Raw genomic sequence first — 19,053 nt, 5'->3', positions numbered from 1 at the left:
ACAATCTGGCCTTAACACGTGTTAAGTAATAAACAGTAAAACAGAATCATCACATGTACATTGCATGTAGACAGACACACATACATACACATAAACCAGACCAAACAACCTAGGTGAACGGAGAAACCATTTTCTAATTTTCTATAGTACTTTGTATATTTTTAAAATAGAACACTATTCTATTTTTGCAGTATTATAAGTAGAAAATCATGGAAAATTAAACAGAAAATGTGCTCATGACCTCTTAAATCCTCTCAAATTTACTCCTAGTCTCTAAGTAATGTGTTTGCCAATGTTTTTTCCCAAAAAATCTAAACCCGGAGTGGGGATGCTAAGAGGAAAAGGTAGAGCGTTATCTAAGTGGTAACGCCAGGGGTTGCCTGGGATTCTGATGACTCTCATTCTCTTTGTTAAACATGATACAATCCTGCCGCTTGTGGCTAAAGGTCCTCTCTACACAGTTCCCCAACTGAAATCACTTTATCCCCACACCACGCAAGAAAAAAACAACAAACAGTGAAGGGCTCCCTCCCCAGGTCATCAATTATCCCTATAGACGCCGGTGCTGACCCCTTACTGACCAGCCCCTTGTGACTTTCCTGCCTCTTGCCTGGGCCAGTAATAAAGGGACCACTTTTCATGATTTTCTAGGGACAGAGCTTTAGGACATGTGAACTTTCCCAGGACTAGTATTTCCTAAAATCTATTAACCATCACACAGTGTAATTGTTAAAATATAAAATCTGCACATACTCACTGCACATTCTGTTACTGGAATGTCAGGAGATGATTCCACATGCATCCCTTACATATGCTTCCCTGCAGAGGAAGGATTTGGGAGAGTTTACTAGGGTAGGTGTTCCAAATATTTACCAAGCCACTCAGGTGCAGCTTCCAGTGTGACATTAACAGAGGAACCAAGTATCAGGGACACCTTTGCAAAGCAGTGTTGGTATAAGGAAAACTTCATTAGCCTCAGGAAAATCAAGATTTGAATTAAGCCCGGCTCAAATGTTAACTCACTGTGGTTTAGGCAAACCACCTCTGCTGAGTTACCTCATCCAACTTATGAGGAAGTTAGACAGATTATTTTTTCCATTTTGGAATGGCAATCAACCACATTTGGTAGGCGGGGAAACATTATTTGTTTTAAAATATTTATCCTCAGATAAGATATAATTCCCTGAACTAAGAGCACTTTCTTTTTTTAAACTGCAGCATCTGCTTATAAACTAGTTTTCTAATGTTATCCTAAAGCCAGAAAATAGGAAGGCTTGGCTAGGGAAAAAAAAAGTTAATGTAATAACTGAAAGAATTTGTTTTTTGATTTTTCAAATAAAGCAGCTTCTCGATTCACTACAGGAGCATGAAAAAACATGCATGAAAAGTATTATAAAAAGGAGATAACATTGCATACTTTCCTTAGCATCTTCAAATAACTGAATCTTGCTAAAGTAGGGTGTTTCGACAGGTTAAAGATCAGCATGGGTTAAAGAAAGAATTATTTGATGGGGAAAATTAAAAAATATGTAAGCATGTTCACAAATAATTTACATAATTCAATTGAACTAAATGTTGCCTCATTAGGTCAAAGTCTGTGTTAATAGAAATCCATACACCAAGCTTAATTTAATAACAGAAAATTCTCATGTTGTATTATGACTTGAACTGTATACTATTAACAAACAATAGAATTGAAGAGTAGAAAATAAAATTTCTCCTTGCCATTGTATGAAAACAAACTTTAAGTGATGTTCAAAATAGGACCATATGCTTAAACCAAAAGTAAGTAAAAGACTGCAGGTAAATAAATATCCAGAAACCACTGTTCAAATTGGAAGTGATTAAAATGTCAGAATATTTCAGATTTCGGCTGGTTTGAGGTCGTTTACGGAAGAACAGAATTATTTTTCCTCTAATACTATTTTGCTTTAGATATAAGCAGTTACAACAAATCCTGGCTAACTGTAATATATATTCAACCAATTAATTAAAATTGGATTAAGATATTTGCAAACCCCAAGAATCCATTTTTAGATGACATTTATTATTAGAAATAAATATTTTTAATAAATGGACATAAATTTATGAAAAACATCAGTCACTGATCAATAGCAATTCATTGTGCATCCATTGTACACTGTGATAATACTTCACATTCACACAAAAAAGAAAACTTTTTAATAGTACATCCTAGGTTTCATGTTCTATTCTTATCTACTTACGTATTCCTAATATTGCTCCACACACCACTAATCAGGCCATATGGAACAGGACCTAATTACTTTTTATGCTATAATTTCATGACTTCTTCTTCTAGGCTCATGATAAAAAAGAAAAAAATAAATCATTCTTATTCACTATTCCTAAGTGATGTTCTTGGTAGTCACAGCTCAATTTTTTAAATATTTACTCAAGTCTAATAAGCCAGGCAACAAAATGGCTTTGGCTGAAATGAGAAATGAAAATATAATTCAATACTTTCTTGCAATGCAGTCACATGTCTATCATAGTGCTAATAGACAACATTCATATATATATGATAGAGTGAAAATACATACATAGCGGTACATGCATTTATATTCAATGTCACACATAATGGAAGGAAACACTATCTAAAAACAGTCATGAGTAAGAAATTAAAAAGTAGATATGAAAACAACAAGAAATGAAGTAAACTGATTTAAAAGGTAAGTGTAAGTTCATAGGAATATCCTACTTGAAGACTGGGTTGTGAAACATAATAAAATGAATGAGAAGACTGACAAACACTATTATTTAACATTTAAAAAGGGCAAATATCTGTAGCAAATATTTGGTTACTGTACTTGGATTAAATTGTTTTAAATATATTATTTAAATAAATTTTCATCAGAATCTGTACATTGTATCTCTAAAATGAAAATGAAAACCTTTTCTATGTGAAAATATCACAAAAAAATTAGTATTTGTGCATATTTCCATGAGAGAGATGGATGAATCATCCCAAGTAAATATGTTACCATAAGATCAATGGCAAGGAATCCATCTGAAATAGGTAGAAATATGTAATTGGAGATACTCAGAGAGACAATGGAAAATCATACTAAGTGTTGTAAATAGGAAAAATATTTCTTTGGTGTTCAAGTCTGACAACTTGCTTAAAAATGTATCTACATATTTTCTCATAGTGATTAACACATCTAGGGACCTAGTTTTTGTTAGGTGACAGCACCTAGAAAGTTATGTTTAGCATCTAAATATTATGACATGAGTCAATGTGAACACTTTAAATGGCATTTTGACTAATAGATGCCATGGAAATGGTAACATTAAGGGAAAAGACTTGATTTAAACAACTCACTTGAATATTTCTGCTTGTCTTTTTAAAGCTGAGACAATCAAGAAAGCCTTCTTATATTGAAAATCATTTAAATACACTATTGACATGAACACAAAAGCAACTGAAATGAAAGAAGGTCAAAGTCAGGTGACTAGCAAATAGAAGTGTCAGAATGAAAAGTTCAAAATTCCAAAGATGACCATAATACTAGTATAAACAAGAGGAAATACGATCAGTGTGCTTCAAGTAATTTAGCATTATGAAGAATGTTCTGGAACCATCTCGTCAAATGCAATGCTATTTAATTATCAGAACAGTAAGAGATTTTCCCCCAAGACACTGCATTAAATATGCCTCTATCAAATGAAGCTTGTCATATCTTTTCTAGCTCTTATAATTTTTTCCTAATTTTTTGCATAAGTTTTACCCTTGAATTTTCCTCCTTTCCCTGCTCCAGTATCCCCGCTACACAACTGCTAATCAAAATGAACATACGTAAATCAAGGTGGTTTGTTTCAAAAGAAGGGCTTTTCAAATGAGGATCCACACTAGAGAATCAAACTAATAGAAGTCTTAAGGCCTAAAGCATTCAAATTAAAATAAACCCCTTGAAATACATCAATCTATACTTCCAAAACGCCTTCTTTTAATGAAGTGGGCTCCCTGCTACTTCCTTGTAGGTTGTCTTAATGAACTCAACTATAAGCTTTATTATACAGTAGTAAAAATAAGTCTGTCTTAAACTGCCACAGTAACCCTTCAGAGGTGGACACACACTGTGCCTAGACACCTCATAATGACAGCGATGCCACAGGGGTCGCCATGGCTGGAGGAAGAGCAGACTCAGCGGCTACGTTGCTCTTCATCTTACCATGGGCTTGTCTGAGCAGGACTGTCCTCGTCTCACTGTAGTTCTGGGGGTCATACATGGCTTCCCTGGCATACTCAGACGTCTGCACATCTGATCAAACTCACTGCGATTCTCCGCATCTGGACCAGTCAAGTCTTGACATAGAGCTTCTTTAGTCAGGGTGACATTGACAGGACGAACATATGTAAATGGAACCTTAATTCATGAGTATGACCACATTTTTCCCTTTTATATTCAGAGCTGCTTGATGACACCTATGTGATATTTGAACATACATATTAGGTTATGCATATTCTTGTTTTTGTATAAATATAGCTGAGCCCTAATAAGTTCATATAGAAAAAACAGCTTATTCCTATCACTCTTCATTTTTCCAGGACATATTTCCTGAGTGCCTGATTTATAGTCAGGTACTCCTGGATTTAAAAAGTGGAATAAGATGGACATTGTCTAACTGTATTAGTGTCCTGGGGCTGTTGTGACAATTTGCCATGAACTAGGGGGCTTAAGAAATGTATTCTCTCCCAGTCTGCAGGTCGGGAATCCAGCATCAAGGAGTTCGCAGGGCTGCACCGCCCCTGGGGGAACTACCCTTCCAGCCTCCTCCGGCTCCTGGTGGCTGCTGGCGTCCTCAGTGGGTGGCCACATCACCCCACCTCGGCCCCCATCTGCACACCGCACCTCCCCCTCCATCCGTGCCTCCTCTGCTGTCCATCAGGTCGGCCCTGTGTGTCTCTCATAAGGACACTTGTCACGGACTCAGGGTCAGCGGGAAGTCCACAGCTCGAGCGCCTTAAATTAATTCTATCTGCAGAGACCTTTTTTTCCAAATAAGATAATGTTCACCAATTCAAGGGGTTAACACATGGACATAACTGTTTTGGGGGCCATGATATGATCTACTACTAAGTTTAAGGAACTTACTGAGTAATGGTGAATAAACTGCCTAGGGCAGTTAAGATGCAGACAGCTAAGTTCTATTATAAGAGCAACAAATGAAGGTGTTTCTTGGAAAACACTCAAGGTAGGAGGCCCAAGCACGGGGGATCGGGGGAAGTGTCCCAGAGGAGCCTGAGGGAAAGCAGATCTCACCCAGGTGAGACTGGAGATGAAGTGCATGCAAATTCCTAGAGCAGAAGGAACGTGGTATTTTTAGGAACCTGAGAGAAGTTCAAAGAGGCTGGAACCTAGGGAGTCTTGGTAGAGAGGCAGTAAGCCACAGAAAAGCTGTATTTAATGTAAAGGTCTGGGAGGCCAGTGGATAGCTTTACAAATGGCAGTGGCCTGTCAGTTAAGTGCTTTGGATAAACTCTTCAGTGTAAACAAGGACAAGACTAGAAACAGGAGCATCACACTGAGGCCTCCTCCACAAACCCAGTGAAGTTTGTATTCTGGTCCCAGTAGGGGAATCCTAAGAGGGATGTGGAGGTAAGGAATTCCAGGAGGAAGGTAATCAACACCCTGACAGAAGATGGTGTCCTTCATTTAGTAAGAGACCCAAAGGAGAACAGGTCTAAAGAGTGGAAGAGAAAGATCAATTCCATTCCAGACTTTTCAACTTTAAAATATCTGTCTCTAGATTTCACATTGGTACATGGTCATGTGCTCAGAGAGAGACATGGATCAGGCATAACGACTGGGAGTCACAACTCTGATGGCTGGAATGGTGAGGGGCTGGGTGAATCCCCAGGTGGGTGGAGGGGGCAGAACAATCTTTGCAGGGACCCTGAAGAATCCAACGCTGTAGGGATGAGGATGAAACAGGAGCCTGGAAGGGGGACTGGTGACTGCTTGTGGGTGAGGGCGGTCTGCAAGGCGGGGGGACAGGAGAATGAATGAAGGCGGGGAGACAGGAGGATTGAGGTGGGGGCTCAGTCCCCATGCAGCCTGCTTCCTCAGCTTCCAGAGCCACTTTCCCACGTCTTCTCTCCCCAGGTCTGCCGCCCCACCAACTTCTCTGAGATTGCTTCAAGAGTGTTTTACTTAAATCTATAAAGTAATATGACTAAAGAGAAGTGCTTTCAGAATCACCTCCCCAGAGATTTCCACCGGGGGTGGTGCCACGGGAGAAGCAGGTGGCCTAGAGGGGAGGCGGAGGCGGATGCGGCCCCAGGTGTGGGGCGGAGAGGCAGGAATCCCACTGGCCAGGTCGGTTAGAAGAGGGTCAGCGCAGTAGCAGAGGGGCACTGGCTGTGCTTGGCTCATGTCCCGCCTTCCTCCAAGAGTGAGAGGCACTTGAGAAAGTTTCAATATTGATTTGAAGAGTGGATCAGTGAGGAAAACATTGAAAATAAATGAATTGGGGAAAAAAATCACTTAAATAAAATTCTTTAAAAAAAAGTCATCCATAGTTGGGACAGACAGTCCATGTTTATCCTACAGCTCGGGACACCCTTCCACAGCAGCAGGAGGCGAGCGGAGGACTGGGTAATACGCGTAGGTACTGTTTTTGATTTTACTGCATAAAGTCTTGGCTCTCCCAGTAGGAAAATTCTATTCTCAGTGAAGAATGAGGCCAGGCTGTCTGCTGAGCATAGGAGAGGCGGTGGCAAGGGAGATCTGGGAAAAGAGAAGGGCGGGCAAAGCCGCTCTGTAAACAGGAGGGGAGCACTCAGTGGGGAGGCGCAGACCACCCTCCGCTGGTAGTTGAGGCTTCTGGTCCCAGGTTTGCCTTTTCACTTGCAAAGGATTGTTTCTCTTGAAGGGACACAACTAAGCAAGACTGACTTTCTGATTGCATATTAGGGATAAAGTGGCAGCCCCCAGTATTACACTTCCCATGTCATACACATTTCAGTAATCAAAAATACAGTTAGGTTCAATAGGAACATTTTTTAATGTACAAGACTCAAGTTTTTAAAGTGTTTCCAGTCCATCATCCATTCATACAATCAAACCAATCAAACTCATCAAAACAATCCCACAAAATTTTTCTTTAAGGAAAATTTCAAAGGAAAAAGGAGAGAAGGCTCTGAGGAGGGTGGGGGGGTAAAGTGACAGAGTGGCTGGTACTTCTGCCTCTGCTTGAATAGCACCCCTCTCTGATGCTAATCTTTCTCTGTATTTCATATATTAGATCTCAAGATCTTTGCCTCAGAATGAGGAGGCTCTCACAGTAAATGTAATTTCCTTCAAGTTGTGCAAGAAAAGTTTAAAGTTTCTACAGAAGTCAAGAGGGAGAACAACCCCATTACACAGTTAACCTGACACCCTTCTGTTAGGCTGTCTAAAAAAATGATAAAATTCACTCAGCTAGAGAATTAAAGCACCTACTACTTTTTATAATATGTCTCTCCACTCCTCTGCCCTTCCAGCCAGCTATGTTCCTAAGGGCGCCAGAAGAGGGAATGAGCCACAGAATTTCCTTTGTCAAGTTACCCTACGGCGATCTCGAGCGCCATCATTCTGGATCCGCCCACATCTACCTTACCATCAGAAGCCACCAGATCAGTAACATTAAAATTCAAGTTATATAAAATAAGAGCATGTTCCACACTGAAGACATTTTTAGATAATCTGTGGACGTTTAGACTGATTTAATGATGTAATTTAACTTTTATCCCTTGAGGACAAACTACACATTGAGGAATCTACCGTGAGAGGAGAACAGCAGAAAAAATGTATGGGGGCAAAGGTCACCACCATAGCATTGGTTGCTGGAAGTGTATTCTAGAAAGAACTCAGTTCTCTGTGTGAACCCAAAAACTTCCATGCTGAGTGCTTAAGTATCTCCACATGGGCTAAGGTAAAAGAGCAGAGAGAAAAGGAAGCTAAACGTGCTGCAACCATTTTTTAAAAAAATTTTTTAATGTAAAGTGTTTTATATATATCAACATGATGGGTCTATGAAAGAAATGGTGTAGGAACATATGTTCCTGTTATTCAATCTCAATTCTCTAAAATTCAAACAGCTGTTAATAGCTACTAACACTTTATAATGTGGCCTGCTATACGCTATTCCAGTTTTCCAAGCATTTTATGCACATTAACTTACATTTACATTAATTCAACCAGGTAAGCACTCTTACTATATGCATCTTAGAAATGGGAAATCTAAGGCAGAGAGAAGAGAAGTACCTTCCCAAGGTCACACAGGTGGTAATGACTGGAACTAAAACGAGGCAGCCTGGCTATAGCATCCAGGCCCTTAACCGGTGGGCATATTTCCTTTCATGGTTGAGTTAATATATAATTTCTTATGTTGATATGGTCTAGGATATCACCAATATAGCTCTGATATACAGTAAATTATGTGTAGTCCAACACTGTAATGTTGATAATCACTGTACTCTGACAGATTTGGAAAAAAATTGTCCTTGCTTCTGCACCATAGGTAATAGTATTACATATATTAGGATTTCTTATGACTAAGAACAGTGTAACATGGTGTCTGGCACATGGTAAGAAATAATAAATGTTACCTAAACTTTTATTATTAATATGCTGTTTTTTTATTATTACTTTTATTCTTGTTTTCATCACACTGATGTTGCTACATTTATATTTGTATATTATCTTGAAATTCTTCACAACTTAATACTACTGTCTCCTTATCCTTGTGATGAAAACCTGCCTCTTCTTTCTCCCAGGAGTTAAATTGCAGTATTCCCAGAATCTCTGGCCTGGCCTTAGTGCATCTCCATATCAACAAGGGCATATCTGGACCAGAGAGGCTGGATGGGGTCCCTTTTTGCCACCAGGGGCGAGAGACATAGGGCCGGTGAGCCAAAGTGGACAACTGCTTGTGCACAACAAACGGGTTTCTCCCACTTTCTTTCTTTCACTGATTTCAGCTCAAAGGCATTTTGCCCTGGGCTAGGAACATATTCCCCCCATGAAGTTACACTCCCCAAACCCACTACTCTACTAAGCCAATTGCCTTTTTCTTTGCTCTGTGCATCGGGTCATCGCCTGCATCCACTCAGACAGGGTGCGTGTCTCTTGTACCTACGTTTGGTATCATCATCTTCGATCTTTATAACAGAATTAATTATACTATGAATAACTACATGTCCATCATCTTTCTGGATAGCACAGATATAGACCTATATTGTTCCACAATTTACAGAACATTTCACAAAGGTTTAATCACCTCTCCAAATTAGTACGACAACTGCACACAAATTAATCCTGGACTTCTCGGCTAGGAGTCACGCAAACTAATAAAAGCAGAGAGTCTTTATCTACCCTTATATACCAGCACCCTTTACCGATTCTCTCCAACGTGTCTTCATTCTCTTTAGGGACCTGCCCCTCATTTCTTGAGCACAGCCTTCCTCTGGCCTCCCTGGACTCCTGCCAGCCAGGACCCCACATTCAGCAGTCCATGTCAATGCCCACCCACCAATACATCTCATGACTTAAAATGTAAGACATTTTAGTTGTACATTTAGTCTTATGGTTTAAGCTTTTAAAGTTTTGTTTTCACCCTACAACTGTGTGTAACTACACTCGAGAGAGTACCAGGGACCGAATGCTAAACCCAGTGACTTTTTCAGCCCTCTCTTGCCTTAAACTCTGGCTGGAACACCGCTCGTTTTCCCTTTTTTGTGAACCTGGCATGCATGGACTCAGATTTTCTCTTTATGCCCTACTTAACTTACCTTTATGCCTAACTTAAATATAGAAGAACCTATATCAATGACATGTTGGAAGATCAGCAAATGTATGTAAAAATAAGTAGAGTCACATAAATATCACACAATGGTATTTTTTCTACCTCTGAAAATAATTACAGCATGTATATCTTATAAAACAATTTAATCCAGTCCTGTATTATGGATGTGTGCATGCCTTTTATCAATAGACTGCAAGCTAATTGAAAACAGATTTATCTCTTCATCACTTACTTGCATCAGTGTCTAGCGGAGTATCATGCACATATTCAATAAATATCTATTTTATCAATAACAAGCAGGCAACCTGACTGTGGTATATCTTATAGGTTTTATACAAATATCCTTATTAGGTTTACACAATATTGAGCTTATTCATTACCTTCAACAAATGTTCTAAAAACAGAGAAAAATGTAGCAATACTAAATGTCAAACTCCCCTTAATGGGGTATTTGGTGCGTACCAGGCAGTTTACATACATTAATCCTATTAGTTCTCTCTTCTACCCTTTTACGAGGTAATGTCTGTGTTAACGTATGAAGAACTAAGGTTCAAAGATGTTAAGGGACTTCGCCAAAACGGTGTCTCTCGGTAAGGGCCCGTCCCTCAGCCTTATGCCAACCCTGTCAATTTTGGTGACATGGTGCAGCTCCTTATTCACCCTCTGGAAAAATACAGCTCACATGGTCCAGAGACAATATTGTTCTGTCTCTTTTCTAAATGCCCATGATACACAGAGAAAATTCTACAAGGCAACTCATGTTTCTGTGTCATGAATATCCACTTTGTTTCTCCAATTCACTTAATTAGAACTTTAAGAATGCAACATCCCAGATGCTTTTCTGCAGCCTCTGACTCTACTGAAGGGCTTGGCAGTTCTATAAAGTAGCTTCAAGATGTTGATAGTGTCTACTCTGATTTTTAATTATTTTAATTTTTTCAGGGATAATCCAATCCCTCTGGCGACTGAGATTTAAACAGCAACAAAAGTAGTTCTGAGGACTTGCTTATAATTAATGTGAAAGAAAAAAAAATGTTTTGTATGTGAGACAAGGGTTTTATTTGTTGTAGAAAATGAGCGTGGCCCCTACAAAGAAATGTTGCTGTCTTTTTAACTCTCATTTATTAAAAGGTCCAGATTTTTGAATAATTTTGAATACAATATACAAAAAAAAGTTTTTTTTCCCATAAATGCTTATATGAAAAACAAAATCAACAACCTTTTTTTAAGTACTAGACCAATATTTTACCCAAAAAAAGCCCTTTTATTTCCTGGACCCTATTTGTTTGTTTATTCAGCAGCCCTCCCTTCCAGATTGAACACATCAGTGGCAATCCTGTGCCACATTCATGGTTCTGCTGCACTATCCACACATTGCCTTGCAAAGAGAAGCCATCTGTAAATATTTCTCAAACACTAACTACCTTGATGAAGGCACCGATGGCTTATGTATAATAATAATCTACATTCATTTACCATTATGTGGGTAAAAATTGTAATATTTCCACAACCTCTCTCCAGGCCTGAGTAGCTTTACAGAATAATAGGTGTTTACCGCTGCAGCCTCCAGTAGCCTGGGGGACAAGGCTTGGAGAGAAACTGTTCTCTCCTGCCCTCCTCTGCGCAGTCTGGCACCTGTCAGTCACCGGGGCTCCGCCTACGAGTTTCCCCTGGAGGGGGTGGGGGAGAGGACAGCACGGGCCAGGTTGGGGAGGAAACCGGTAGTAGTGAGAGTGACTGCCAGAGAGGGGCGAATGCAACCAGGCCCCTTATTAGCAGCAAAGCGCTTCTCCCATCCAACTCTTGCCTTGACTGATTTTGGCTTCACCGGTTTCAGCGGTTTATTAGTCCCAGGCCGGGGACATGCTTCTCCCTGGAGCTATGCACCTTACTAAATGCTATTCAAGATACCAAGCATTTAATTGTCACTATAACACTGTAAGAAGGCTATTAATGTCACTCGGCTTAAGAGAAAACTGACCTGGGGAAGATGAATGACTTGCTCACATCACAGAATGCTAACTGCTGGAACCAGAACTTGAACCCTGGTGTGATTCCAGAGCCTACACCTTTATGTATGAAAAGAGAGTAAGATGGTATGGAATGACTGGTATTTTTCCTCAAATTAAGTTCACTTGGGTTCTCTTGATGCAGAGACATGCCAAGAAAATAAGGAGAAGGAAGCCCAACTAACTCAAATTTGAGGGACAGCCCTGACAGTTTGACCATTTTTATTATGATAGAAAAAGTTCAAAATAATTTATAAAATATCCCGGCTCTGGCTTTCTAGATTTGAAGTACTAAAATAACATTTCATGGGTATCTGAATTCAAAGTTAGCCCCCTCAGCCCTCACCACAGCACGACCACTCCTTGATGCAGAGAGCTGACAACCACCACCGCAGTCTGGCACCCAAAACCGTGTCCTTTACATTATTCCGTAATGATGAATTTCCCTATTTATAATCTGTAAGGCTCTAACAGGCTAAATCTTACTGTAATTCCCACACTTGCTAAATAGATGTAAGTACTTCTAGAGACAGATGCATTCTTTCTCTCCATACTTTCCTAGAACTATATTAACAACATTTAAATGATGCCTTAGACGTATTTGCCCAAGAGCTTTTTGTGGATTCAATACAATGGAAGAAGCAAGAAGTTACAAAAGTTAGAGAAAAAATGTAGAAAATGAAATAGTTGGAAACAATTGGGCAGATTTATTTTTTCTTTGTAAGTGAGACCATGTGTGGATGTGGATGCGTGGAATGTGTGTTGCTAAATGAGTATGAGGAATACACTGGCGAGTACTGCTAATCTGGTCCACACTTTTGTCCCACCACACCGGAAATACAAATGTTAGCATAATCACTGATGTAATTTACCTTTAACCCTAAGCATACTTCAATTTTTCACCCCCTTTCTGGCCACCTAGTTGGAGCAAGGCACACCATCTTCAGGGTATCAGTGAGGCGCAGTAGAGGTGACCATACCTTGAACCTTTACATGTAAAAATATGTATTTTTCTGCCTAAATACATATTGTCAGTTGCACAAATGTTTTTTCTGGTTTCTTTTTTCATTTTTTCTTTGTTATTGCCCATTCAAACACTACAATTACATTTTGGAACTTAGGAATTGTGTACAAAGACTCTACCAAAAACAGGCATCTAGTTTATGAGGGTGTCTTTACCTCTAGTATCATCTTCAGAACCCCCCATTTTCTTGTACACTTGCCCCTTGGATTCCAAAAGGGTACTTTTGTAAACACAGTGAGTGTGAAGGAAAGAAGATCACAGTGGTCACATCCACGGCTTTAACGACCGCTTCCATTCCGTGAGCAAGTCAAGCTCAGGAGAGAGGACAGGGACTGCCAGACAGACAGCCAAGTCTGATTCCTTACGCCGCTGATGCCGCACGGCTTCTCTCCCTCATTTTAATCTGTACCCCTTCCTTAAGGTCGATCCTGTGTACCTCGGCTGGCTTCCACCTGTACACAAGTGTCCAAGGGGACACACTGCTGCAAACCTCCTTACAGGTCGCCATGGCTACTCTTGACAGAAAAAAAAGAACACTCAACTTTTTTCTCTATACCCCTTAAATCACCAAACTCTCTCACCCTTTTCCCCTATACAGCTCACCCTTGATTTGGTTTCTTTTATAGAAAAAACTTACAGGAGACTGATTCAGCACAGATTTTCCAACTCAGGAATGAGCACCAGGAAAAAAAAAAAACAACTACCTCATTTTTTACTAGACTGTGAACAGAACACTGTGTTTCACACTGTCTCCCATGAGTCAAAAGGATGAAAAAATGCCACGATCTACCAGGTCCCAGCAAATAACCAAGATGCTCGTTACAGCGGCCTGTTTGGTGCTACCCTACGGGCAGTCGGAATGGATTTTCCATAAATTCAAGTTCAAAAGGTCCTTTAAAACCCTAATTTAAAATCTACATCTTAGCTAATTAAGAACTGTATGGTTCAAACGAATGCATCATTTCACATCTAGTGTGATGACATAGCATCCTGAGCGTAGGAGGAGAGAAAAAGCAAATGTTTTTCTCTGGTCCTCAGCTCCCCCAAGGTCTCAGGTGTCTTCTGGAAGAGAAGCGCACACACCCCGCAGCCCGAGTGACCGGAATGACAAAGGCAGGCGGAGGCGGTTTGCAGACACTTGACACCAGTTACCGGACATCTTCACACCCCATCACAGCTTTAAAATACCGTAGGGAACAAAAATGTTTTCATTGAGAGGAAGAATCCCCCAAAATGTGCAGCTCATTAACATCAGACATGTGGACAAAGATGCTGAGGGATCTTCCAGGAGAGATTTTTTTGTTTTTAATGGAGGTTAAGTACCATATCTGTCAGGCACACGTTACATGTGGACCCGACTAAAAACAAAATATTGTCTTACAGAATGTTCTATGTCCAAAGTAAGATCTCAAGACTTTATGTACCTTATGTGGTGAGCATGATTAGCCTTATTTTATAAATAGAAATTCCAAAGTACAAAGAAAAAAGGAGGTTATACAATTTAAAAGTGACTTGAGTATCTAGTTTTTTGTTTTGTTTTGTTTTTTAATGTGGTAAAAAAAATCCAGGCCAAACCTAAGTTTCTCAATTCATTCTAAACAATTCTATAAATGTCTGATATAAAATTCTGGGAAATTACCCTAGTTTTTATTTCAAAGATTGCAAGAGCCTCTTCACAGTCTGAATATTCTTAAATTATTTCTGCAACTCATATTATTTGTAACTTAGTTGCTCCACAACTTTATAGCTACTTTCATTAAAAATTAATCTCTTTAATGTATTTAAGAAAAGAAAATGTTTGGGGGGTAGTGTTTATTTACTTACACTTGTAAAAATGACTAGAGAGATAATAATGCCAGATCAAACAGTTTTGCTCTAAATACTGCTTTGTTCTAATTATCATTCTAACGCACAGCTTCATTAAGATCTAAATCTACAACTTTAATTCAAATGCAGCTGAAACCAGAGAAAAGCAATCCATGTTTTAAAAAGAAAAATGAAATAAAAACTATGATACATTATCATACAGTGATCACATCCAGCTAAATATCATATTTTCTACCAATAGCTTCTTTTAGCAAACATTTGTATTTCTAAGCAACATATAAGAGATACTTACATCATCCCAATAAAAAAGTGACAGAATTAATTCAAGTGATCATGACAATTATGACTGATAATTTAATAACATCTCAACATAAACTAGAAAATACTTTAAAACTTCTATGAAACCTTAAGAGCTCAAAAGCTTAGTATTTTCAGTAACTTGATTCCAATTTTGTGAAGCCCAAACAATAAACCTTTTATTTAGTGCATTATTAAACTATTTTTTTCACTTCTCTTTGTTTGGTTGAGGGAAAAGAAAAAAACTTTTAGATGAATAATTTGAGAATTTTTATTTCATATGCTTTTCTTTTCGGCATCATAGATGGGTAAATACTTAACAATAACCACAATTAATCTGTGATAGTACAGAAGAATTGAGAAAAGAATGTGTAAAATGCTGAACATCATGAAAATACAGTTCCTAGAATTCTGTTTTACCCCCCTTATTGTGTCTCAGATTATAGAATAATGCCATATACACTGAATAGTAGATAGATGAACTGATGTGTTCTGATAAAATACAAATTAAGAGTATTTAAAAAGTATTGGCCATTCTATGAGTTTGAATTTCTATAAATTATTTCCTTGAAACTCATGGTAATAATTGAACTATTTAAAACAGTGAAGGATTTCAACTCCTGTGACCACCGCCGCACCACACTTGGAATCAGAATGCTGTTCTCCCCAAAATTGCTGTACAAATAGACCGCTCACGCGGGCACGTGACTGGCTGTGAATAGCTTGGGTATGTAGCGCTGCCAGTGACTCGGTGAGCAGTGTCCTTAACCCTCGACGTTTTACAACTCAGTGGCAAATACAGTAAAAGTTGGCCTTTAAAGAACACTTAGCAATTAACCACGAAAATGTCTCTGTAAAAAAACTGCTAAATTTAAATACTACCAGACAGTCAAACTGTATGCTTCCATTAAACACCTGTGTATTTAGCTGACTTACTAACATTGAAATATAGATTCATTAGCAAAATATTACATCACAATATTAAGCATGTTTAATTCATCATTGCAAGTCACTTGTTATTTGGTTAAGTGTATGCATATATATCTACATAAGTGACTTAACTCTTACTTATCCAATACTTGTATAATTTTGGCAACATATCTTAATTTTCTTTCCAACAGCATTTAATAATGGAATAAAATCAATAGCAGTTTATCTTCTCCTGTTTTACGAGTGAATTCTGTCTTTGGGTAAATGATAATTTCTTCCTTTTCAATTTTATTTTATCTCTCTAAGAGTGTATTAGTTCAAAACCGTTAGGTTAGAAAATACTAAAGTGGATGATTGACATTTATTTTACTGTACATTGCTACCTTTTCTTTACTCTTGTTTTCAAAACTGTGACATATGATCATTAGGCTGGAATGTCACAAGATATTCATCAATCTGAGTTATTTGCAGCTTAAGAAACTTTGAGGAACAGCTCAAATTTGCCATGCCATGCCTTTCATAACCATTAATTTATTACCATTAATATTAAATATCATCAGTGACAGAAGAACCAGAAGCAAGGAAACCACTTTAGAGATTTGATGACAAGGTAAAGAGTCAATCTGCCATATTTTATTTTTTATGCCATTGGACAAATTTCTCATTACAGGTCAAAATCAATAGAGCCAGTGTGAAAGTTACAAAGACCTCATTAAAAAGATTAATTAGTATATTAGCTATAACAGCAGCTACTTCAGGTGGTTATTGCTAACTGTATTAGCAATAAATTCAAGGAAAAAAATAATTTGCTTCTGTTATCTTACCAATATCAGAATGGAATTTTACACAATAATGTATTAACCAGTGTAAACAGAATCTCATTTTATATCCAGGGTTGGAGAAATAAGTGATTTAAATAGTAAAAAAAAAGTTTCACATTCAAAGAGCCCATCCTCTTTTTTCCCCTGGAATGACAAAACAATGGACTTCAAATCAAGCTCTCTCTCTCCTAGAAAGGATGACAGAGACCAACAGCTAAAAGAAAATATGTCAACATTTTCCTTCAAAATTCCAAACCACCAAGTATCTATAAGCAACTAGGCATTTTTAAAGTTTAGAGATGAGTAATGATTACTTGTCCAAATGGAAAAGCAGATTACTTCCATATATTACACAACTAACCCCTCACTGTGTAAAAAGAAAATTAAACTTGGTTAATAGGAACACAGATTCATGCTACTGATACAGATGGCTGTGGTCCACACGCGGACTCCTTGAACGCTTTCTCTGTGTGAAGGTACACAGTGTACAGGGCTGATGACCCTTGAAATTAAGAATATTAATATTCCGAGGTGTGCACAGGACTGACTGCATAAGTGTTACATCAGTATCATGAAGAAGGCTGATTCTATTGTTCTAAGTTTAATTACGGAAGCTGTTTCATTTGTTAACAAACAAGGCGTTCAACAATCCTGAATTTCATCAATGCTTTGTGAAGGATATTTTGCATTACTTGCTAAGAAAGACAGTTATTCTGACCCATGTTAAGTCACGAGCCACGCACACACTAGGAGACTGCCTGCAAGTAGTGAGGAAACATCCACGCGACGGGGGCTCTGGGGTCGGAAGGAAAGCTGTCAGCAGCGAAGTGCCATCGCCAGGCGCAAGGGACGGACGCCCTGCCCACCTCTGCCTGCGCGCCCCTCCAACCCCCTCAGCGCCGGGGGAGAACAGACTGGGGTTTCCACAGGGTAAAAGCTGTTGCTAAGCAAAAAATACAGACAACCGCGGTTTGTGCTCTGAGAACTACTTCACAACTTCGATGATTTAATTGGCCCAATTCACGTTAACAGAGACACGGGAACCAGACGCAGCGCAACCACAAACCCCCGTGGCTCGGCGTGCACCGAACCCGCGCCCACACCCCGCAAAGTAGAGTCCCCTCTCCCCCACCGCAAGCCCACAAGCACCCACAGCCCAGCTGTGAAGGGTTCTCTCCTCTTGGCCTCCCTCGCCCTCCTTTTTCTGGTTTATTTGACATGTCGCCCATGTCATCGGCTGCGATCTTAAAACATCTCCTGCCCGAACCCCAAAGTCTCCAGAGTCCAGTGACAGGAGCTCGGGAGGCCTCGGGTCGCGGCCCCGGCCCGGGCGCACGCGTCTGGCTCCCCACCCTCCGGCCCCCGGTCCTCCGGGCCCCCATCGTCTGCCTCCTGGTCCTCCTGCCCCGGCGCTCCGGGCTCCCCACCCTACCGCCCCCCGGTCCTCCGGGCCCCCCATTCTCCTGCCCCCGGCGCCCGCAGCCTCCCCGTCCCCCCGCCGCCTCGCGGGCACTTACCTGGGGCTCCGCGGGCTGCGCAGCCCTCGCCAGGTGCTTATCCCTGTACAGAGCCCACAGGCCGATGTTGGGCAGGAAGATCAAGGCCACCGTGAAAAACAAAGTCATCTGCAGGACCCGCTTCTGTTTCCTCTTCATCGCAGAGGGCGGCGGGAGGGCGCGTCGGGAGCCGGCTCCGCGGCCGCCCCCGGGCGCCGGCGCCCGTCCGTCCTCTGCCCTGCGAGGCGCCGCCAACTGAGGCGGCGCTGAAAACTTTTGCTGCGCGCTCCGCGCCGGCGCGCGCCCCCGCGGCCCGCGGGCACCTGCAGGGCGCGCGCGCGGCGGCTCCCCGGCTCCGTGACGCGGGCGGCGGCCATTGGCTGGGGCGCGGCGACCCGGCGGCGGGGGGCGTCCGGCCTCCAGGGACGGAGCCGGGGCCGCCAGTGCGGGGGGTGCGGGGCCCGGGGGGCGGCGCGCGGCGGGGCGCGGGGGGCCGGGCACTCCTCGGAGCGGCGGCCCCGCAGCCGGGGCCCTGACCCCGGCCCCCCGCCCGGCCGCGCGCACGCCGCCAGCCCCGGGCCCCGCATCCCCCGCGCCCTGCCCTCCGCGCCGGCGGCGCTCCTCCCACGCGCTCGCCCCGGGCCCGGTTGGCTCGGCCGGGCGGGGCGGCTCCTCGCCCGCAGGCGCCGCCGGGACCCCCGGGGGGCCGCCCTCCACCCGGCGGCCGGGGCGCGGGAGGCGCGGGCGAGGGTCCGCCGGGCTCGGGGACGAGGGCCGCGCCCGCCTTCGTGCGGCCGAGACCACTACCCGCGGCGTCCGCAAGCCTCCCTCTACAGTCG

At 41.4% G+C, this 19,053-nt stretch overlaps 1 protein-coding gene across 4 annotated transcripts in view; it reads right to left on the bottom strand.

Moving 5' to 3' along the window:
• GALNTL6 (polypeptide N-acetylgalactosaminyltransferase like 6) overlaps nt 1–18,554 on the bottom strand; it is a 967,667-nt gene extending 949,113 nt beyond the window's left edge. Inside the window, exon 1 of one of the 4 annotated variants that reach the window (XM_036888959.2) lies at nt 18,236–18,554. In XM_036888959.2, coding sequence (XP_036744854.1) covers nt 18,236–18,373 — 138 coding nt within the window. In that variant the 5' untranslated portion in view covers nt 18,374–18,554. The remainder of the gene's footprint in view (nt 1–18,235) is intronic. The other 3 variants (XM_036888958.2, XM_036888957.2, XM_036888960.2) reach the window with 3 other exon arrangements.
• Nucleotides 18,555–19,053: the final 499 nt, after the last annotated feature.

The sequence above is a fragment of the Manis pentadactyla genome, chromosome 1 (genome assembly GCF_030020395.1).
Source record: "Manis pentadactyla isolate mManPen7 chromosome 1, mManPen7.hap1, whole genome shotgun sequence".
Taxonomy (NCBI): domain Eukaryota; kingdom Metazoa; phylum Chordata; class Mammalia; order Pholidota; family Manidae; genus Manis; species Manis pentadactyla.
The sequence above is the reverse complement of the archived record's forward strand: the minus strand, read 5'-3'. Positions and strand labels throughout refer to the sequence as shown.